Source organism: Rhinolophus hipposideros (genome assembly GCF_964194185.1).
Source record: "Rhinolophus hipposideros genome assembly, chromosome: 9".
In the NCBI taxonomy this organism is placed as follows: Eukaryota; Metazoa; Chordata; class Mammalia; order Chiroptera; family Rhinolophidae; genus Rhinolophus; species Rhinolophus hipposideros.
This window is the reverse complement of record NC_138055.1, coordinates 21,421,770-21,446,413: the sequence shown is the minus strand read 5'-3', so window position 1 is coordinate 21,446,413 and position 24,644 is coordinate 21,421,770. Positions and strand designations below refer to the sequence as shown.

Sequence of the window (24,644 nt, the reverse complement as noted above, 5' to 3'; positions counted from 1 at the left end):
TCTTCTCCTTGATTATGATTTTCTTACAATATTTGAATTATTTCTGTACATCATGGATTGTGTTATATAGATATGAATGAGAGTCTATGAAACTGCTTAATATATGAAATAAACATTCATTTATGTATAGGCAGGAATTAGAATAGCATTTTACAAACTCTGTCCTATATGATGCTAGAATTATCCTTTAGAAAAGGATGCTATTGTCAAGTAACTTTGGATGACTTTGGATTAAACATGATAGGTTTCTTATTGTAAGACTTCTCAGAGGTGTTAATTTACTTATGAATACTGTGGTTTTTCCAAGGAGATACAGAATTCCCATATGTTCTATGGGGTTTATTGAGAATAAAACCCATTTTATGCTCCATAGAATACTTACTTAGGACATGGACTGCAGTAAAAGTACTTTTTTAGAGAGGAAGCCAGAGATCTACATTTTAGTTTGCTTGATTAGTAAAAAAACTGTAATTTTAAATTAAAATTGTATTAATATTAGAGGACATTTCAAGGTACAAAAATGAAGAAGAAATGTAATTTAACTATATAGTCCTACATGTTATCATTTAAAAACATTCTTTCCTACTCTTTCTTAGAAACACAATAGCTATCTAATGTTTTTTCTTAATATTGTTTTATCAGTACTTTTCCTGTTGCTAAATGCTGATTATCATGATTATTATATTTTTTTCTGAAAAATCGATTTGAACTGTAGAACATAAAATTATAAAGACGACTATAATGAAGACCCATTTCCCTATACACCAGCTTAAGGAAACAAAGCATTTCTAGTACTAGTACAGTTGAAACCCAACTCCTTCACTAACCCCTCCTGATCACATCGCCGCCCCCCAACTCCCTCTGCTAGGAGTAACTGCTATTGCAAATACAGTGATTTTAAATTCCTGGCATTTTTATATTGTACTTTTATTATATATGTGTGTATTCTTGGGCAATAGAGAGAATTGTTTTTAAAACTATACGAGTAGTGTCATGCTGTGCACATTCTTCTACAGCTTGCTTTTCATCTCAGTGTTGTGTTTATGAGAGTCCCTGGGGTGGTTTTGTGTAGTCATAGCGTTCTTTTTCACTACTATAGCCAAGTGGCTCAAAGTCTCACGTGAAGAGGATTTGAATTCATGTGTGTTGCCTTCAAAATCCAGGCATTTAGCCACTAAGCTATGATGGTTCTTCATTATACAAAAGTGTCTTCAGGATACTTGTATAAAAGATATTTTTCTAATGCACAAAACATACAAGTCCTAAGAAACTGGGTACAAATCGAATATGAATATCCTGGAAGACTGGGGGTCCTTCTGAAATTACTTTTTCAAATGAATGTTCATCTTGTAATTGTAGGTGTCAAGGAATGCAATTTTTGAATTCTTCATGCTGTATTGTGTCTTCTGAGGAGAGCAAGAGTTAAGAAATCTGAAATTGAAAACAGAGTGTTTGACCTGCATAACACATTGAGGAGGCATTGTAACCATGTGCCAGTGGTTTTTTTTACGGGCATTATTTATGGTACTTGGCAAATATGCAGCTTCCTATTTCCCATTCTAGAAATATCAAATCATAATTTCAGGTGTGAGCCTTTTTAAATTGCCCCAGGTAGACTTTTAGGAGACAAGAATTTGAGAGTCACTGGCTTAGTGAGCTGGCACTTACTTTCTGAGGCTTCACGGGCAGGGATAGAAAGACTAGTGAAAGTTTCAAAGTGCTGGGTTTTGGCTTGTGATGGAAAATTTCTGGCAACTAAAGCCACTAAATGAAATGGCAATTTTCCCATAATAAGGAAACTGGAGACCATTTATGAACAGTTGCTACTATTATTTAAATTGGAAAAATGCACACTTTTCTCGACATAATTTACTCTCTCTTGATGGGGAATTGTCAAAATGAATATACAAGTCTGTGATGACAAGAGTGTAGATGGCGTCCCCTAAAATTGTGCAGTGCACAACCTTCCTTGCTGTACTGGGGCATACGGTAGATGTAGCGGAGGTGATTCACTGATGTGGCCTTATGACACAGCAGTTAGTGTTGGGAGACCTGGAGTTGAGTCCTGACTCTGATATTGGCAGCTGGTGTGACCTTGAATGAATAACATCGTCTGTTTTAATGCTAGTGTCCTCATCTGTAAAATTATGACAGTAGTGTCTATTCTACTGGTACTGTTTACATGATACAGTTTAGACGAGATATTGGTAACACTGGGGAAAGCAGTACCTGGCACATGCTAGCTATTCAGTGTTTCGCTTATGTGTCATATAGAGCACTGAATCTCAACCTATGGTCTCAGATACATGTGGAGGGGAGTGAAGTGGGGAGAAGGAGTGATAATTTATTGCAAGGACAGTCCAGAATCTGTACACTTACCTCGCAATCTGTTAGGTGAGATTAATTATATATCTTGCATATAGACATGCAATTATTTAAAAAATATGAGGTGCTGTTGTGATTACATAAAAAAATTAGAAAGTTTTACTGAATTTGTAACAGCTATTTTTCAGCAAATGGGTTATAAAATTATAACAACTAATGAATATTTACCTCATAGGACTATGGAAATTAAAAAGATTAATTTATGGAAAGCAGTTAGCCCAGTACCTGGAACATGTTTTCATTAGACATTAGCTGTGATGGTGAAGATGATGATAATAAAGATGGTGGTGGTGATTGATGACAATGACAGAATGTGAGGGTGTAGGGAGTCTTTGAAATTTTTTGATGTTCAAAGGTATCCTTAGAGATTTTTGTTTCTGGAAAAGCAGTAAACTAGATGATCTGAAAAACCTCTTGCTACAAAACACCTAGAAATTTTGGACAGAATTGAACAAATATCCTCAGGCACATTGCAGAGTTTACAAGAAAGTAAGGTAAATCCCAGGGGCCAAAACAGACAGGGGAACTGAAAACCAGAGTGGTAAGTTTATGGGTAGATGCTGCAGTAGGTTGGTGGGCTCAGTTATGAAGATGCTTGAAGTAACAGCCATTTGGGGACAGGAGAGCAGGCACATGAAAGATGGGGGCTTGGAACTGAGACTCACACGTAAAGTTAGAACCTACAAATGACTACATCTGAGGAAAAGGTAGACAAGGAAAAAAGTCTGCCTATTTGTGTAGGAAGGTATCTCAATGGGCCTTGAGAAGAGGAGTGGATGGAAGGAGGTCTGTCTTCCTAATGATATGTAATCTTGGGCCTGCCCTCATGTAGGTCTGTCATTTGAATTTACACTACTTGAGGTGCTGAAAAACCTCTCTAAGCCTGTGATTCTTATATCTCCATTCAAGAAGGGAGGGGGAAACATATGTTATGTATCTTGAATGGATATAGGTAATCAAATTGTGTACATTCCAGGAATACACGGATATTTTAACATTAGAAAATCTATACTGCAACATACCATATTAGCAGATGAAAGGGAAACTATATGACCACCTCACTAGATAAAGAGGCATTTGACAAAATTCACAGCTATCTTTTTAAAAGGTAACTCTTAACAAGTTAGGAATAGAAGAGAATTTCTGTAACCCGTTAAGGGTATCTTCCAGAGACCTTGACTAAGTGTTACACCTATGGTAAAGAATTAAAAACAGTCCCTTTACACTGATGTAACAACATAAGAATATCTGTCATTCTTCTATTCAACATGTCCCTAGAGGTCTTAGAATACTGAGTGAAAAAAGAAAGCAGAAAAAAGGTGTAAGAACTGTTAAGTATCAACCTTGTATTTATTCACCGGCAGGTACAACACATTGCACATTTTTAGTGATAGCAATCTAAATGTCCAGCAGAAGAATATGGATAAGTAAATTGTGACACACTTCTTATTGTAGCAACAATTCACGGTAGCTGTGAAAATGAATGGACCAGAGTGGGCTTGGACTAGAATCAGCATTGCATCATTGCCATCCTCTTATTTGCATGATAGGGAGAAAACCTGGAACTGCCTTTCCCAACATCTCATATCTGGGAGGTTCTAGATTAGTCTTCTGATGAGGAGCATTTGCGTGGATTTGTAAGGCAGAAAGAAAAAGAGAGTTCTTATGCTACAGTGAAGAAGTGAATTTACTAGTCCTGATGGACAGGCTCTTGCAATTCACTTGTTTCAGTGTAATAGACCTTGAGGTTGTTGTCAGCTGCCTCCTAGATTCTTAGATTCACAGAGGCTTTGCATGCAGCAAAAAAGTCCCGGGCAGCTTTCTTGATCTTTGCTCCCAGGCTTTCCAGTGGTGACAGACACCCCTAGCCCTGTGTATTAAGTCCCCTTCTTGGAATATCTAGAGTCATTCTGTGTTCCTAACCAAACCCTCACTGACACATTGAGCAACATACACCAGCATGGAAAATGTTCAACAACATATGGTTGAATGAAAAAAAAAAACAAAAAAATGCAGAATTTTACGAGAGAATTAAAAATATGCAAAGCAATATTGCATTTTATTAAGGGACACATACACATGAAGTAAAAGTTTAAAAACGTGGGAAAGAATGGTAAAACCAAATTCAAGGATGATGACTGTCTCTAGGGGCAGAGAAGAATGTCATTATGTACAGGGGGTTTCAACTATATGCGCGTATGTGTTTGCTTTATTTTCTAAAACTGTTCTGGAGGAAATGTGGAACATTAGAAAGCTTGAGCAAAGCTGGTTACTCTTTATGTTATTCTATATATTTGTCTCTCTGTAAGAATAAGTATGTTAAAAAGATATTTAATTTTTTAAAAAATCATGATGTAGACCATTGGATTTGATGGCCTCTAAGTCTAAATTTCTAGTTCAGAGATTCTCAGATTTAAAAAAAAATGAACTTTCAAAATAAATTATGTGAAAATGACAAATAAGTAATCTATTTAAAATTTGCCTATACATTGGTATACTCAGGATTCTGAAAACCATAAAAAGAAGTTTTATATATATATATATATATATATATGTACATATATGTATATATTTGTGAAAAGTTTAATTTATATTTGAAAACATGATGAAATTGTTTATTATTTTGCCTTTATTAATAGTATTCCATATTGTTGACATTGGAAAGACTATTTAAATTTATTATTTGGTTTTGAATTATTGTTAAAAGAAGTTTAGAAATGTTTCATATGATTTTCCCTTTTTTTTGTTTGTTTATAAAATCACTTTAGAAAAAACCCTTGGAACAGTTATATTTGGCTTATGAACTTCTTGACAAAGCAATTGATAGAATAAATTTCATTTGCATGTTAACTACTTTGCCAAATGGATCATCAGTGATTGATCATTGCCATGCCAAGGTGAGAATGGGAAACTCTATTATTTATAGATTTAAATTTTACTTAACTAGGATGAGGGCTGGCTTGCAAGTAGATAAGTAAAGCATGATTTGTGGTAGCTTCCCTCTCATAAGCCAGAAATATATTCATTCCCCTCTTCCCAGAAGAAATGAAGAAGAGTGAGGAATCTTTGAATTTGTCACTGAAGATGAATTTTAAAAGCAGATTTATTTGTGTGTGAGTCAGATTGCAACAGGTTGAGAAATGAGCAGAATTTAAAAGCTAAGAATAAAATGATAACTTGAGTGATAATAGGATAGAGCTATTTCTAGTATGTTTTGGTAACTGTATTTCTTTTTATATTTTTACTTCAATTCTATCAAAGTACACCCCCGATACAGATGGAGAAGCTTCTAAACCAGTTACACCGAATAGTTTCATGATGGATTTGAATCTTGAACTAATTCAAGCTCAGCACCGAATAGCTGTTTTGGTTCTTGACCAGTTGCAAGGTAGTAATCATCAAAGCAAATAATTTGTTCTAAATCAATTTTAAGACAAGATTAAGTATAGAATCAATTTAATTTGTAAATTATGTTTTTGTGGACTGGGTGTTTTCCAGATAAATTTTATTATTTTTTTCTTCCTCTCTGATTAATATCAATTGATACCTTTCATTATTTCTTTATACCTTGCATAACAAATAAATTAGTAAACTTCTAAAAAATTGTTTGTTTGAGCTACAGTAAATTATTGGAATTTTGTTAACTCAAACAAATATTTATTGAGTGCCTACCAAGATCCACGAACCATATTAGGCTTGGTACAAATAAGGTACCACGTCTACTTTTGAGCATCTAGATAAGTAAGCCAACTATAACAATTGAGGTTTCTAAATGTAATAGAAATGGGCTCAGAGTTAGTTGTGGGCACACAAAAGATGAGTATCTATATTAGTCAACAAAATCAGGTATAACTTTATCTGGAAGAGGTGATAACTGATTAGAAAGCTGGTAAATATTATATTTATGAAGAAGATAGAAAGTAGGCCATTATTTTGGATAGAGAAAAAAACCTTTAACAAGGTGGAAGCAAACGTATGGTGAAATTAGGAGCTACTGAAATTCTTTTATGGCTGGAGTAAAGAGCATATGTGGGGGAATGACACAGAGAAGACTGCAGAGAAGACTGCAGGTAGATCTGGAAGGCTGAAAGGTTTCTTTTTTCCTGTAAGCTAATGAAAAACTGAGAAAGACATCTCTGACAGCAGTGTCAGAGGACAGGTGAGTTGGATCTAAGTTGTTCTTGCCTTATTATTAGGTAAAGAGATCAAAACATTTTAACAAAAGGTGCTAGTAGGAATACAAATAACATGTTTACTTGAGTCTCAAGATTTAATATCATTAGGTCTAAAAACTACTCTGTTTGAGGTTAAATTTTGATAAAGCCAAATTACTCTTGACATGAGTATATAGCCAATATTCATAGTATAACTAGCAATTTTCCTTTTTAAGCTACTGAGTAATTATAGAACAGAGCTAAGTGTTCTGATCTAATATGACCTCTGATCTCCGCCTAAAGCATTCAGATGTCATACCATATATACAGCTAGATAGATTTACTAAGATGGCTCATTGATTAATTAATTTCTGAGTGTAAACTTTCCCCCCAGCTTTATTAAGACATAATTGATATACAACATGTGTAAGTTTAAGGTATACAGTGTGTTGATTTGATACATTCATTTATTGCAAAATGATTGCCACCATAGAGTTAGCTAAAACCTCCATCAGGTCACATAATTACCTTTTTTGTGTTGAGAAAATTTAGATCTCTTTCAGCAACTTTCAAGTATGTAAAACAGTGTTGTTAACTATAGTCACCATATTGTACATTAGATCCCCAGAACTTACTCATCTTACAACTGGAAGTTTGCACCCTTTGACCAACATCTCCCCATTTCCTCTGCACTCCCAGTTCCTGGTAAAACCACCACTGTACAGTTTCTGAGTTCAGCTTTTTAAAATTCCACATAAAAGTGATATCATACAGTATTTGTCTTTCTCTCTCTGACTTATTTCACTTAGCATAATGCCCTCAAGTTTCATTCATGTTATTGCAAATGGCAAGATTTCCTTTCTCATGGCTAAATAATATTCCTTTGTATATATACTACATCTTCCTTATCCATTCTTTATTGGCAGACACTTAGGTTGTTTCATATCTTGGCCATTCTGAATACTGTTGCAATGAACATAGGAGTACAGATGTCTCTTCAAGATTTTACTTTCATTTCCATTGGTGACATACCCAAAAGTGGGATAGCTGGATCATATGACAGTTCTACTTTTTAATTTTTTAAGGAACTTCTATACTTTTTCCATAGAACCAATTTACACTCTCAACAGTGCACAAGGGTTCCCTTTTCTCCACATCCTCACCAACACTTATCGCCTGTCTTTTTGATATCTACTGTAACAAGTATCAGATGATATCTCATTGTGGTTTTGATTAGCATTTCCCTGATGATTACTGATACTGAGCACCTTTTCATGTGTCTGTTGACTATCTGTATGTCTCTGGAAACATGTCTATTCAGTTCCTCTGCCCATTTTTAAATTTGGATTTTTCTTTTTACTATTGAGTTGCATGAGTATGTTATATATATTGGATATTAACTCCTTATCCAATGCATGATTTGCAAATATTTTCTCCTGTTCTATAGGTTCCCTTTTAATTTCGTTGATTGTTTCTTTTGCTGTGCAGAAGCTTTTTAGTTTGACGTAGTCCCACTTACTAATTTTTTCTTTTTTGCTTATGCTTTTGCTGTCAGACAACAAAACAAAACAAAAAACAAAAAACAAAACAATAACAACAACAAACCAAACCAAAACACACACGCACACAACTGTTGCCAAAAGCAATGTCAAGGAGTTTTTCTCCCTATGTTTTCTTCTAAGAGTTTTACGGTTTCAGTTCTTATATTTAAGTCTTTAATCAATTTGAGTTAGTTTTTGTGAGTGGTGTGAGATGGGGTCCAATTTCATTCTTTTGAATATGGATATCCAGTTTTCCCAACATCATTTATTGACTATCTTTTCCCCATCAAGTATTCTTGGCCCCATTGTCAAATATTAATTGAATGTATATGCATGGGTCTGTTTCTGGTCTTTTGATTCTGTTCCATTGTTCTCTGTGTCTATTTTCTTGCCATTGTCGTACTGTTTTGATGACTATAGCTTTGTAGTATAGTTTAAAGTAGGCAGTGTGATGCCTCCAGCATTGTTCTTCTTTCTCAGGTACTTTTGTCTATAAATGGATGCTGAATTTTGTTGTTTTAGAAGGGGTAAGGGACAAAAATGAGGGACATCTTATACTTCCATTATGCTGACATCACTCCCATGCCATATTCTCCTTTAATCTAGAATAATTCCTGTAATTTTTTTTCTTTTATGGCATATTTTTGAAGATATGTTTCTTTCTTTCTTTTTTTTTTTAAAGATTTTATTGGGGAAGGGAAACAGGACCTTATTGGGGAGCAGTGTGTACTTCCAGGACTTTTTTCCTAGTCAAGTTGTTGTCCTTTCAGTCTTAGTTGTGGAGGGCGCAGATCAGCTCCATGTCCAGTTGCCGCCCTTGCGTCGGACATGAACCGGCAACCTTGTGGTTGAGAGCCCACTGGCCCATGTGGGAACCGAACCGGCAGCCTTCGGAGTTAGGAGCATGGAGCTCCAACTGCCTGAGCCACCGGGCCAGCCCAAAGATATGTTTCTTGAACATCCTACAATCTAAGTTTTCCTGACAGTTTCCTCATGGTTACGTAGGTGGTGTTTTGTACATTCTAGTGTATCATATTAGGCGGCACTTTTTGTTCTATCATTGGTGAGGTAAGGTAAAATGCTATTATTTTGTTAAGGTGGTATCTGCCTAAAAGTATCTTTTTCTCTATATAGTGAAAAAAATAATTGGTACTATCAGATGATGCTTTGAGATGGAATGAATGTCTTATTCCCCAACAGATTTTCTCACCCAATGGTTTTGGCATCTAATGGTGATCCTTCTGGAATGAATTATTACAATGACTGTACACGGTGATTTTCTGATTGAACTATTTCTGCTACATTTATTTGGTGATATCCTTTTGTAAAAAAGAACAGTCCCTACTTTCCCCCCTTTTAATTTTTAAGTTATCCTGTGTACTTTTTAAAAAAAAATTAAATCTTTTAAAATTAGTTACTGTCATTGTTCTTTCTGATGCCAAAAGTCACACATTTTGCCAAAGGGAGGCCTCAAACTGGATCCTGTGTTCTTTTGATATGTCCCCATTATTCTTTAAGCAATTTGTTGCTTTCTGCACAACAAAATGTTCTAGACCTACCTATGCTTTATCTACCCCAGACCTAGAATCAATCATTTTTCTAAGGACCCCTGGTTCCTTTTGGTAGGAAATAATATTTAGAAACTAAAGTCTTTGAGCTAGGAGTGCTCATTGTTGTTGGAATGTCAACTAGCTTCTTTTTGTCAATAGAGAGAATAATATATACTTATTTACATAAGTATTTACATAAGTTCTTTCTGATATTGCCAATTCAAAGTCCAACACTTCAAGAATCCAAAGTTCTGCATTTCCTTTTTTATTTCCCGTCTCTCATGTTGAGAACTCTTGCTCCCAACAATAAGAATGTAATAAGTCATTTGCTTTATCCCACCATATTAACAAAATACTTTCAAAATTATTATACCAATACCACCATTAACAGAAAACCTAGTAAGTATATTCAAGATTTCTTTCTGGTTCATTTTGTCTTTCGAATATGACACATATCAGAGACTATGTTCGAATTTGCTTGAATTAAATCTTTTTTCGTATGGTTATGTCACCAATTTGATATACACTTAGGACCACTTGTTTGTATTTGCATTTTTGTTTACATTACAAAATTTACATTTCCTTTTTTATTCTTTTATCCTTTTACAGATTTTGTCCTTTTACATTTTATTTTAAACATTTACGTTGTTCCAAAAACTGTTTCTTAAAAAAAACCTTCTCTTTAAGAAAACTAGCTCATGATTCTCACTTAGTGGCAGTATTACCTTCTTTGGAGAAATAAGGTTTATTTACTCAGTTACTAAATAGTTTGTTCTCTGTCATCTGTAGATTTTTGAAAGCCAAATGATTCTGATAGTTTTTATCAGAGACCACTTAAAGATATTGATGGTAGACCAGAGCTTAAATTTAAATGGAATATTCGGTTATCATTTCTTTGCGTTATCTTTGGGTCTTTTGGATTTTTTCTCCATTTTATTGAACTACCACCCTAGCACAGATAATCAATTTGTTCTTCCTGTCTTTCTTCACTCTTGTTTGCTGCTGCCAGACTAATATTGCCTAAATACTGCTTTCATCATTCTTATTCAAGAACTTCACAATGGTTGCCTGTTGATGACAGTGGCATTAAATATGACTTATCTTTATTGGGCATTCACAGTTTTCTTACAATCTCATCTTTCTTATCTCCAATAATTATAGTCATGAGAACTATCACTTAAATAGCATTTGCAATACCCTAGGCACTGAGAGAGTGATACATTATATTCTGCTTTGTGTTGCTATCTCCATACAGATAAATTCCCTTATCCTTCATTATTAAAGAAACCTTATATCCTTTAATGGTATCTGTTGGCATCTTTTCATCAATCACCATCCTGTCATGACTGACATGCATTAGCACAAATAATTAAACTTCAATAAAAGGGGCTTATTGTAAAGTTACTACAGGAAACCCCACATACTTCCAAGGACAGAAACAAAATATTGCCAGGTTTCCTTAGGACTGGACCTGAAAAACAAAAAAATCAGTGCAACATTCTCCATCCTCCTGGGCCAGCATACATACCTTTAATCCTTTTCTCCCTTATTTAGCTTCTGTTTCCTGGACCACCAGGATGGTCAATTCCAGTTGTACACCAGGGTATCTCTCACTGCCCACAATCAACTGGCGATAATTTGTATGTTAGTTGAAAATCTTGAGAGAAGCTCTCATTTCATTAGCCACAGCTAGAGGAGAGCAGAGGTCTCCACGTGGTACCCAGAGCTCTTGCAGGGATCATGGATGAAGCAGTGTTGAAATGTTTATGAAAAGGAAAAGTGGACAAAAGTAGGTTGGATTCTATTTATCAATCTTCAAGATGATTTTACTTAAGATAAAATAGAAAACATATTTTTATAATTTGAAAATTCATATTCCTCCGGTAAACTGTGCCAAATACAAGAATATTAAACAATAAAACCACATTACAGTAGATTAATTTGAATTTTTATCTATTAATGAAAAAAGATAACATGACAGAGGAAGCAATAATTTTACAAATGGTTACTCTTAATGTTTAGAAAATATTTCCTTTCTTGGACAAAACCTAATTGTAATGGCAATCTCCATCTTCTTTTTCAGTTTTGCAGACTCCAACTGTTAGCAAAAATGTATCTACCAAAATTCCAGAAAAGCTAAAACAATCTGGAAGCATTGATTGTTTTACAGGTAATTAAAATTGGGATAACCTGTCTTTTCAAAAAAATTTAAAGATAGTTTGTGTTACCCTTTTGGTAAAATGTTTCTTTACTTTTTCAGAGTTAAGTGTAATGAATAAAATAAGGAAGAATAAGCTATCCAAAGCGATTTACTTGATGCAGAAAGCTCTTATAATATTTGAGAAAGATTCAACCTCTACATCTTCACATAACTTTTTGATGGTAACAATATATCATTCCTTCTTTTCATCTTGACATACAACCTCTGTTAAAGTGAATGATTTATTTTCCTTTGCTAATAATGATGTGTTGCCCTTAACATTAGATTATGAAGCTCAGGTTCACCATATCTGCTCCTCTGAGAAGTGGAACAGCCCTGAGCCAGGGAACTAATCTGTATCTCCAGTCCTCCACTCTCCTGAAATGACAGATTCTCTCTTTGTAGGGGAAACTTAACATGGAAAATGAAAGAAAATCAGGAGGATAAATAAGGGAAGTCATAGAATTTAAGTTACACTGTGCCAGCATAATGCAATCCTTATTATGGAATTAAAATACTTAAAATCTGTTGGCTAAGGTACCTTCTCCCAGATGGATATTGCTAATTTATAGACTAATCGCCTTGTTGTTGTTGTCTCATTCTGGTCTGGAAATTGTTCTGTCTTCTTGCTGATTCATTAAATGTCATTTTAGAGTTTAAATTCCTGAGGGCAATAATATTTCAAGTTGTGGAATCTTCCTTATTTTTTGCCCGATGTATCACCCATGAAAGATGGATTGTATTGGCTGAGTAAAGGGCACATTGATGAAGTAGAGAATAATGCTACAAGTAGCCTGGTTGATAGGGAAAGAAAAAAGCAGGTCAAAGCTAAAACAGAGTTAAGGAGCATTTAAGAGAGAAAATTTAGCATATTCATATGCTAAGAATGAAAGCTAGGAAAAAAGAGAGAAATTGAAGATACGAGTGAGTGGTTAATACATAAAGTGGAGTCCTATAGAAGAGGGAAGGGGATGAGATGGAAAGCACAGATAAAGGGATTCATCTTCAGTGGAGGGTTGGCTGCAGAGCAGATACCTCATCCTCCAATGTAGAAGGGAAGGAGGAATGAACAAATACAGACTTAATAAAGTCTGTTGGTGTGGATGCAGTGATTTGAGTTGATGCTCTCTTACCTCAGTCATTTGAGAACGTAAAAGGCGAAGATATCTGCCAAGAATAGAGAGTGAGGGTGGATAGTTAGGCTGAGGAGAGAGATGGTGATTAGAGAGTGGAGAGGAATGGATGAAGGAGGTGAGTCCAAGGTAAAGGGCAGACCAGCATGATAAAGTTCTAGCTGAGGTTGAAGACCATGAGTTTTTAGGGGGCCTCATCTGCATGGTGGCATGACATTATCCTGGTGTGGTATTTTCAGTAGCTGTGACAACAGGATATTTGTGACAGCAGAATTTTGTACAGGGTTGGATTTTTTTAAAAAAATGAAAGTGTAGGTTTAAAGTTTGCACTAAAAATTGATGCAGATTGAGAGGGAAAGGAAGTGACACCATCAAGACATTTAATGATTTGGTGGCTATGGAGATATAAAGAGACGACATCTCTATGAGGTGTCAGGGACTGGAAAATCAGAATCTGAGAAAGCTAAAGGGACAGGTTTTTGAGGTCAGAAAGTAAGAAGTTAAGATTTCTGATATGGATCATTTCCTGGTCAGCTGCCCACCATTGTATCCACCCAACAAATATTTTTGAGTGCCTATGATCCATTCAGAAAATATGCATTGAAAGCTGACTATATGCCTGGTATTATGCTGAGTACAGGGACAAAAATAAACAAAAATCCTTTGTTTATTCAAAAAATATTGATAGATTGCCTTCTTTTTGTGGTCCCTGACTTCAGGATAAATCCAGTCTATGGGAACTGTAGGTAGGTAAGTATGTAGGTAATTATGGGTCAGTGTGGTAGATGCTTTAATTGCAAGAGTGCCAGGGGAATTTATCAGAGGAGTACCTAACCCGATAGTGGGGAATATTTAAGGAAACATCTAGGATAGGTGACATGAAATTGAATTGAAAGGTAAGCAGGAGTAGCCAGAGAAAGAGGAGGACCAAAAGTGGAAAGGATATTCTAGACAGAGACAACAACACATGTAAAGGTACTGAGGCTAGAAAGGTAGGTCATAGAGTACTAGTCCAATAGGTCATTCAGTGTGCGAGGGTGTGACGGGAGAGGATAGTAAGAGGTGAGACCAAAGAGAAAAGAGAGTCTAGTTCATAAGAACTCTAAGGATTTTGGATGGACAGATGCTATTGATGTTCACGGTGGGAAAGTCTGTTCTGGCAGTATTAGGGAAGATCCTCATTAAATTTCAATTTCCAGCATTTGAATGAAGAAGTTTGATGGTGATGTTGGACAGTCTCAAGGCCAAGTGGAGTCTGATCTTTGTTGGAAGATGTCTGACCTTTGTTGGAAGATATTTTTTCAGCAGATGCTCCTGTGTCCACTCACTACTGTCTAGTGCTTGGGGGACACGGGCACTCAGTCCTATTTCTATGGCGCATGAAGCTTATCTTTCTTTTAGAACTGTTTCTCTCAGGACTAATCTCGTGGCCTCTCAGCCTGCAGAGAGTAAAACCTATGGGGTTTTCTCTTTTGTTTTATTATGACTCAATCTTGTTATACTGTCACAATATACTTATTCCAATTAAGTCTCTGTCTTCCTACCACTGAGACTGGGGAACATACTGGAGATGGGGGAAGTGTGAAGTTTTCATGTTCTCCTTGTGCATCTTTTCCTTCTATTTCTTAAGGGAAACTATTTTAACTTAAGAAAAATTGTAAAGGTAATGTCCTCTGAGGATAAACTCATGGTGTGGTTTCAAGACCCTACTTTTTATGAGGGGAACACCTTAAGAATTTTCACCAACTAGCAGGTGTTGAATATTTGTTTAGAAGTCCTGAAATTTTCTATAGCCACCTCCGCTCTTCAGTGGTAGTTTTTTATCCAAGCGTTAAGGCTTAATGATCAGTCCTCAGGGTACTCTTGTAAACAACGATATTATGGCTCAAATAATTGCCAAACTTTCTTTCCTTAAAGAAGACAAATTTCTTTCCCTTGGCAATCATTTTGTACTGGGGCATATTATGGAATGTTTTACATTATCACAATCTTGTAATAAAATTATCCCCAAATCGGTAACTGATATGTCACCTGATACCATAAAAAGGTTTGAAAAGCCTGGGTCTTTTCAGAACTCTTAAATAATTCATAGCGTGTTTTTGTTTTTCAAAAGTTTCCTGACATTATGGAGCTGGATAATCTCATGAGGTGTCTGTTTCATTATAAATCAATTAAAGGTGGACCAACTTGTTGCCATGAATGAGGGACAAACCTTTCATAACAAACTGTTAGCTTTCCAAACGAGATGACTGGCTTTATTCTTGATTATGGTAATTTATTTTTCCTATTTTCCTGTCAGTTACTTGCATTCTGGACATCCATGTTGGCTTTGTACACATTGGACCTCAGATTTATTTTAATGCATTGCACCTAGAACCATCTAAGATATCCATGGTCTCCTACTTCTGATCAAAAAGAGAAATAACCATGTGGCTTACAATCATTGATTGCTCTTAGTAAACTTGAGTCCCCCAGCCAAACATTCAGCATCACTGCAGGTGGGATTTCTCACTGGGGAAGGGGCAGGACTAATCCTCCATCCACATGCTAAGTGTTACCAGGCTGGATTGTACACTGTTGTTTTTGTTCAGCAGCCATTCCCCCTTCCAAACATCACCATTTGAGGAATTTCTTTTTCCCCAGTAGATGCACTCAGGTGGGACTTTCAGAGGCTTTCTTTTCTGCTGGCTGCGAGGAGGACTAGTGAAGCCTGCTAGGCTAATGGGTTCCTCCCTTTTTGGAATCTGAATATTGAGCAGAGGGATAAAAAGACTAAAAGTAGTTGGCGTGTATTCATCCTAATGCCTGTATCCTGATCAGACCATGACAGTTGTGTTCTGTGGATGCTGGACTTGCTTTGGCCCAAGCCTGGTTTTCCTGTTGCTTCTGTTGCAAAGAACCCCAACGGATGCATCTAGTTTTCTCCTAATATTATTTGTTGGAACCTAAACAAAACCTATTGTTTTTTTTCTGAAACCAGAACTAATGAAGAAGCCCAGGCCACTAGAAGTTCTAATCCTGACTTTAATATTTCCTGCATTCATATCTTGCTGTCCCCTAAACACCACTGCAATATTAACTATGTTAGCAATAATTGGATTACTGAGTGTAATTATTTTTCCTGTTTTATAACTTTTAGTCAAATCAATTCTATTTGCTGTTTTGGGGAACAATATATGTGAACAATTTTTATTTTTCCAGAGATCTTCTCAGCTCTCTCTCTCTTTTTTTTTTTTTAATTTAATTGGGTAACAGAGTGCTTTTTTCCAGGGCCCATCAGCTCCAGGTCAAGTCGTTGTCCTTCAACCTAGTTGTGGAGGGCGCAGCTCAGCTCCAAGTCCAGTCACTGTTTTCAATCTTAGTTGCAGGGGGTGCAGCCCACCATGCCATGCGGGAATTGAACCGGCAGCCTTGTTATTAAGAGCTCGCACTCTAACCAACTAAGCTAACCGGCCGCCCCTTCTCAGCTCTTTTTGATTGCTCCATGCTGAAGTCTTCCTCAGAAAGAGCAAACCCTTCTCATTCTGACCCCTTCCATGAGGTCATGTTTGGACCTCCAGGCGTCAAATAACTGAGAGAAGATTTAATCATTTCAATTTTTTCCCCTTTTAAACGTTTTAAGGGTATTGCATAGGTTGCCTTTCCATGCTTCTTTTAATTTGTCTTTGTATTAAGACAATATAGCATAGTGCTTAGCAGTATAACCGTGTTGGATTAGAGTTTTGGTTCTGCCTCTGACTAGCTGTACAACATAAATCAAGTTACTTATGCTCTCTTAAGTTTTCATTTTTCATCTGTAAAATGGGAGTTCTTATGAAAACTAAATGAAATGATGCATAAAAATTGCAAAGTGTTTGGTACAGAGTAAGCAGTCAATAAATGTTAACCATTAATATTATTATTAGTGCTACTTTATTTTCCACCTTAAGCACTCTGGAATATTCTGTTTTGTCACATCAGAACTATTTTTTGGTGCATCAGGTATATTTTTCACTATGAAACTATACATTTCTTCTGCCTTAGCTCTTATATTGATCTTATAAATTGTATATTTATTCTCAGCAATATTCCTTCCCAGGATTCTTTGATATGACAAAATCTACTTTTCATCTCCTTTTGAAATGTGCATAATAGTGTTGAGAACCCAGAATTTAACCCCGGGAGATCTAGTAGTAACTATGGCACTTCATCATTCCAGACAAGTAGTAAATATGGCACTTCACCATTGAAGTTTTATGGTAGTTGATTTTGTATGTCTTAATCATGCCCTTTAAGATTGCATTATAGCTTTCTATAAGTGTTTTGCTGCACTGTGGGTTTTAAGCCATCATCGTATGTATTTAACGTCAATCTGTCCTCATAAGATTGAGTAACTTCTGAAAAGAGGCAGGTCTCAAGTTCTGTAATGGAAACTATAAACAGAGAGATTTACATTCAGACAATAGTATTTTGGGCTTCAGTACTATTGTTTTGGGGCACATTGCAGCACAAACCACCACTGAAAAAACACTCAGAACTTAAGTTCCCATGGGAATTAGTGTTGGCACCTCTTTCCATTGAGGTTCCATGGTTGACTCTTTCCCTGTGATAGGTAAAGGTTCTTTCCTTCTTTCAAGGTTAGTGAGCCCTTCTCATTCGCCAGGCAGGATGCTAGCAGGGGAAGAAGTGAGCACATAGTTATTTCCATTTGGTGTTAGCAGGGGAAGAAGTGAGCAGACAGTCATTGTCGTTATCTACATATCATGGAAAACCCCGTTCTTCCTGACCTCTGCTTAGGGAATGGTTGGCTAGATTTTGTAGTCGCAATACTGTGGTGTTTTAGAGCGTTGCTGTTATAGGCAATATTCATGTCCACTTTGATAGCACTTTCTCTTTCACAACTGAGCAGAGCCAGTGTCATGGGAATTTTTCTTTCTTGATTTTTTTGAGACTTCTTTTCTGATGATATTTCCTCCTTTCTATCTCAGAAACCCCCTTAAAAAAAACCCTAGTCACTTTCTTATAAATGGAATCTTAGCAACCCACTGATTTGGCTCACTAAATTAGGATTTTAACTTCTAACGAGCATTAAGATTTACCTTGATTTCTATTATAGAATTTACCTAAATCAAGAACTTTGTTTTAGTCTTTTCTTCTGTTTCCTTTCGCTTAGAACTAATACCTTTATTAACCCATTTCAAATCAGGCCTGGGATTTAAATGAGGGTGTAAAAGGTAAAATTAATTAAGACCCAATCAGAACATTTTAAACATACTTTCTTAAAATGCATTATAGTAGAGATTGTCCTCCTGTCATTTCATATGTCTTTCATTCAAAACACCTAAAGAGATAAATAAAGCACTGTCTTTGCCACCAAGACACTCATTATTTAGAGAGTGTGGAAAGTCATGTACATGGATACCAGATTACATAGTATTTGCTAACATAAAGATTGTATGAAATGAAGGGAACGTGTACCTGAAATGAAGGGAACGCATGGGACTTATCTTGGAACAAGTCAGAGAAAGCGAGGTTTGAGTGGGTCTTGAAGTACAGAAAAGGATGTAAGACCCTCCAGGAAGAGGAATTGCATGGGCAAAAATGCACAAAAGAATATAGCAGGGCCCGCCTGGTGGCTCAAGTGATTAGAGCTCCGAAGGTTGCCGGTTTGATTCCCACAGGGGCCAGTGGGCTCTCAATCACAAGGTTGCCAGTTCAACTCCTCGAGTCCCACAAAGGATGGTGGGCAGCGCCCTCTGCAACTAAGATTGAACATGGCACCTTGAGCTAAGCTGCCGCTGAGCTCCTGGATGGCTCAGTTTGTTGGAGTGTGTCCTCTCAACCACAAGGTTGCCGGTTTGCGCCCCCTGCAACTAGCAACAGCAACTGGACCTGGAGCTGAGCTGCGCCCTCCACAACTAAGACTGAAAGGACAAAAACTTGAAGCTGAATGGCACCCTCCACAACTAAGATTGAAAAGACAACAACTTGACTTGGAAAAAAGTCCTGGAAGTACACTCTTCCCCAATAAAGTCCTGTTCCCCTTCCCCAATAAAATCTTTTTAAAAAATAAAGAATATAGCATTATCAGGGAATGAGTGACATTTTTTCTTTTATGGTTGTGGAGGGTAGGTTGGATAGGGTGGTAGCGATGGGAAGGAAAAAAGAGTAGAGATTGAGATAAGCCTGGAAAATATAGTTGTAATCAGAATAAAAGGGGCTGTGGAGCATTTTGCTCAGTAACAAGTACTGTGTTTCCCCAAAAATAAGACCTAGTCAGACCATCAGCTCTAATGCGTCTTTTGGAGCAAAAATTAATATAAGACCCGGTATATCATATTATATTATATTATACCCAGTCTTATTTGATATAAGACTGGGTCTTTATAATACAATGCAATGCAATACAGTACAATACAATACAATACAATACATTTTTGCTCCAAAAGGTGCATTAGAACTGATGGTCCGGCTAGGTCTTATTTTTGCGGAAACACGGTATTTCAGGAGCCACTGACAGGCTAGATAACTGAAGGCTGAAGAGCCTAGAGGCTGGGAGAAAGAATAGGAGGTTGATTTACTCATCTAAATTAGTGATTCTCAGGACTGACTGTACTTCAGAATTATTTTTGGCATTTGTTAATACAGATATTGAAGTTGCACTCCTGAGGATTTTTATTAAGTGGGTTTAGAGTGAGGACGGGCTATCTTAATTTTTAAATAAACTCCATAGATGATACTGATGACCAGCCAGGTTTGAGAAATAGCTGTGTATGATAGCCCATGGCAAAAAGCAGGAAGTTTAAAAAAATCTCAATTGGGTTCATGAATATGCAGAGAGAAGCTGCTGATGGCAAGCCAGAGATGCTAGTGTCTAGCTGGTTCACTGGAACAAGTACTGCTGAGACAAACTTTGGGAGTTAATGTAGAAAGCCCAGGGCACTTGGCTAGTCAGTTGAGGTGAGGGTCAAAGGAAGTCTGCATTAATTAGGGCCAGTGAGCCAGTGCTGCTGGTGTATTTTAAGGCTCCAAATACAACCCAGAGGAGGAAAATGTATCCAAACTTTCAAGGCATTGGTCCCCTTCCCTTGTGTTGCATAATTTTCCTTAGGCTGATTTTACTTGTTCTTACGCAAACTGAAATATAGTCTCCACAGCCTGTGATGCAAATGAAGGCATTTTGATATTTAATGTTTAAAATATAATAGCTTTTATCGCCCTTCTGTTCAAGTAGGAATTTCTTCCCTCAAAATTTTTCCACCGTTATCTGGGGGCATCTATTTACCTTGTTCAGCTCTGGCCTCCTTCTCATCAAGCTCCCATCTGCTGCTGCCTTTCATAGGAGGCCTGCTGTGTGGGCACATGTGTCCTCTCAGGTAGCCAAGGCTGGTGATATTTCCTCCTTTCACAGCTCTTTCAGTGTCTGGCCTTACGCTTTTTCCATCCATTTTCTTTTTTTTTTTCTGGGTTGGTTGAATGAGTGAAAAAGTGGAGATGATGGAAGATAACAAATGCCATCCCATCTCGTTGATTGATCGATTGATTCACTCATTCAGTGATTCAACAGTTAAACTGACCCCATGTATATATAAATTAGCTTTTGAGTCTAAACATCTAAGATCCTTGGCAGGTAGGCTCTAGAAACATGGCTACCATGTAATACATCCCTTCTTACATGAAGGAATGATTGTCCTATGCAGATGGCTAAGATTCCTGAACTACAAATGCAGCAAAATTTTCAAGGTCTCCTGGCATAGAACAAGTGGATTTAAAAGAACATTTATTATTAAATAAATTTTAATCGTGACTAGTGATTTTAGACCTTAATGTCAACAATTTCCAATAAAAAATAAAAGTGAGAAGTTAATTTAGGCCAACCTTCATTATTTTAGGAAAAACGTATGATACTACAGTTTTATAATCTACACTCCCCCAGGGAACTGATTTACTCACTGAGCTTTAAATATCACTCTGATGCATATGACTCCCAGATCATATGTCCAGTCTTACCTTTTCTTTTGAGCTTGAGTCCAGAATTCCAAAGGAAGATTCAAACTCAGCGTGTCTTCTGTAGGGGAAACAGCACAGGTTTTTGTATCCGAGTGAAATGCATTTGAAATTTGGTGGACATTTTGTCTTCTCATTTTCAGCATTTCTTTTCTTGTATTTATTAAATTGGCTAGAACTTCTAGAATCAAAAGGAATGGTGGCATTCATCTCCTCCTGGATTTTATTGATAATTCTTTAGCGCTTTGTTGTTAGCCATGATATTGTCTATTGGCTAAAATTAATATTTTATTCTCATGTTAAAGATATTTCCAAGTTTATTGAGCTTTCCCCCCCACCCCCAGCTCTACCAAGGTATAACTGACAAATAAAATTGTAATATATTTAGAATGTTCAATGTGATTATTTGATATATGTATACCTTGTGAAATGATTGCGAACATCAGGTTAATTAACACATTTATCACCTCAGTTTTCTTTCCGCTGGTGAGAATGTTTAAGAAGTCTCTTAGCAAATTTCGAGTATTCAGTACAGTATTATTAACTATCGTCACCGTACTGTACGTGAGATCTTCAGAACTTATTTATCTTGTAACTGAAAGTTTGTATCTACGACCAACTCTCCCATCCCCCAATTTTTCTTCTTTCTTTCTGATTTTTACTTTATTGTTACTTTATGCTTTGTGTTCTTTTCGTTTCTGATTGCTCTGGCTAAGATGTCTGGTACCATGTTGAATAGGAGTGGCAAGAGTGGGCACCCTTGTCTTGTTCCTGATCTTAGAGGGAAGACTTTCAGCCTTTCCCCATTGAGCATTATGTTAGCTGTGGATCTGTCATATATGGCCTTTATTATGTGGAGGTATATTTCTTCTATATGTAATTTGTTGAGAGATTTTTATCCTAAAAGTGTGTTGAATTTTGTCATGTTCGTTTTTGGCTCTATTGAAATGATCATACTGTTTTTATTTTTCATTTTGTTAATTGGTGTATCACATGTATTGATTTGAATCACATTTATGTTGAACCATCCTTGTATCCCAAGAATAAATCCTTGGTCATGGTATATGATCCTTTTAATATACTGTTGAATTTGGTTTGCTAGTATTTTGTTAAGGGTTTTTGCATCTATGTTCATGAGGAATATTGGTCTGTAGTTTTCTTGAAGTATCCTCATTTGGCTTTGGTATCAGGGTAATGCTGACCTCAAAAAATCAGTTTGAAAGTAGCCCCTTCTCTTTACCTTTTTGGAAGACTTTGAGAAGAATTGGCACTAAATGTTTGTTCACACCGTTTGTCCATTTTCCAGTGGTGTTATTTGGGGTTATTTGTCTTTTTATTATTATTATTTTTACTATTGGGGCATATTGGGGAACAGTGTGTTTTTCCAGGATGTCAAGTCATTGTTTTTGCAATCTACTTGTGGGAGGCGCAGCTCAGCTCCAAGTCACGTCGTTGTTTTCAACCTAGTTGTGGAGGGCGCAGCTCACTGGCCTATCTGGAACTTGAACTGGTGATCTTGGTGTTAAGTGCTCATGCTCTAACCACCGACCAACCATCCTCCCACTGGCGGCTGAGCTCCAAACTCAAGCCATTGCTTCTCACTGGACCTTGTGGGAATTGAACCAGCAACCTTGGTGTTGTGAGCACTGCGCTCCAACTACTGAGCCAACTGGCCGCCCACCAGCGGCTCAGCTCCATTTATTATTCTTTATAACAGTTCCTTATATTCTGAATGCAAGTTCCTTAACAGATATAAGATTTGCAAGTATTCTCTCCCATTCCATCTACTATCTTTTCACTTTCTTGATGGTATCATCTGAAGTGTTTAATTTTAATGAAGTTCAGTTTATCTACTTTTCCTTTTGTTGGTGTGCTTTTGGTGTCATATCTAAGAAACCATTGCCTAACCCAAGGTCATGAAGATTTATTCCTATGTTTTCTTTTAATATATTTTTTTTAATTTTAGCTCTCACATTTGGATCTATAATTCATTTTAAGTTAATATTTGTATTTGGTGTGAGGTAAGGGTCTAACTTTATTCTTTTTCAGGTGGATGTCTAATTGTCTCAACACTGTCTGAAAGGGTATTCCTTCTTTATCATCCATTGAATTTTAATCTTTATATGGGTTTTTGCTTTGGAACTCAGTATCTTTGCCTTTAATTTAATTTAAAAGAGGAGTTTAATTCATCTACATGTATTATTATATCTGATATATTTGATGTTGCTTTGAAATATTATTTAGATCTGTTTTTTTGTTTGTTTTGTTCTATGTATTATCACTCTGTGTAACCTTTTAAAACGGTGATTGCCTTTCCTTCAGGTTTATATAATAAAATTTAAAATCTGTTTTATTTCTTCTTGCTGACAGTAAGAAAATCTAATAATATTCGTTTCATAAACCACAGATACTAATAGTCTCATTACTTGAGAGTCGCATTTCAAGTTGCATTAAAAGTAGATGTACAGTTCATCAGTATAAATTTAGATGATTGTGTTATGAACTCTTTAAGGACAATGAATTATGATGGCAGATATTCAGAGAGTTTGATTCAAAAATGAAATGACTCATTAATATATAATAAAGATAAAAATATTAGAAATAAATATGACACTATTGCCTTATCTAATAACTATTTTTTACTTAGCTTTGTTTAGTAGCTATTTTTTCACTTCTGTCAAATCATTCAGTGCTTGAAGTATGTATACTACTGAGGCTTAAAGAACCATATACAGCGAGATAATGTTTAACATCACTAGAATTCTACAAACATAAATGAAATTCAAGCTTTTGGAATGTATTTTTCTATTTTCATGCTCTATTACAGGAAGCATATTCTTTAATTGAGAAGGTCGAAATAGAACAACATACTCTATATTCATATCAGAAATATGTGGAAAGTTCGAAAAGAAAGAAAAGCAGAATCCCTCCTCCACCTATCTTGCTGTCTCGAACTCATTGTTCTGTTACCTTGAAACCTGCTCCATTTATTTCAGATGTTAAGGTATGTTGCCCATTATGATCTTTACCTCAGACAAAACAACATAAGTACTTTTATCACTATAACGATTGATACTTTTAGGACTTGACTAATTTTATTAATAAGAACTGAACATTGGGATTAGTATTCTAATGTCTTTACTTAGTTTCTTCATGGTCTTTTCCCCTTTATGCTATTTCCCTTTATGCCCCAGATAGCCTTGCTATACCCAAATATAGAGAAGCATTTCTAAGTATTTTTGTCACCATGACATAGTTATATACTGACCTTCTAGTGTGACATTTGAAGAGGATAGAAGTTACTCTCAGAGCCAATGATGGAAATGAGGAAATTTGGGGATGGGGAATTTAGAGGTTCTTTCCAAAGCTCTTCCAAGTAGGTGGGGATTCTTTTAATACAAACAAATGACAATTCCAGCCATATTATTAAGTAATAATTTTTTTTGTATGTATGGAAGAATGAGCTGTTTTTTCCATCCCCGATGCCTTGGAACTCAGCCTAAATGTGACTATAACTTGAGATTTAGTTTCCTCACAAACATTTGGTTCCACCTAATCCATATTTTAAATTTCACCTTTCCTTTTGGATAATCAACAAGATGTTCTTTGATGTTGTGTAAAAAATAGTTGTATCTGATTCTCTTTAGGATGTTCGCTTGAACTTACATTGACTTGGTAGAGTGGAAAGGATATGG

General features: G+C 36.1%; 1 protein-coding gene across 1 annotated transcript in view; it reads left to right on the top strand.

The window, feature by feature from the left end:
• CFAP54 (cilia and flagella associated protein 54) overlaps positions 1–24,644 on the top strand; it is a 249,277-nt gene that overhangs the window by 46,986 nt on the left and 177,647 nt on the right. The window contains exons 16-20 of the mRNA XM_081060278.1: positions 5,154–5,282; positions 5,647–5,773; positions 11,714–11,800; positions 11,891–12,012; positions 23,777–23,953. Of these exons, the coding sequence (XP_080916404.1) occupies positions 5,154–5,282; positions 5,647–5,773; positions 11,714–11,800; positions 11,891–12,012; positions 23,777–23,953 (642 nt within the window). The remainder of the gene's footprint in view (positions 1–5,153; positions 5,283–5,646; positions 5,774–11,713; positions 11,801–11,890; positions 12,013–23,776; positions 23,954–24,644) is intronic.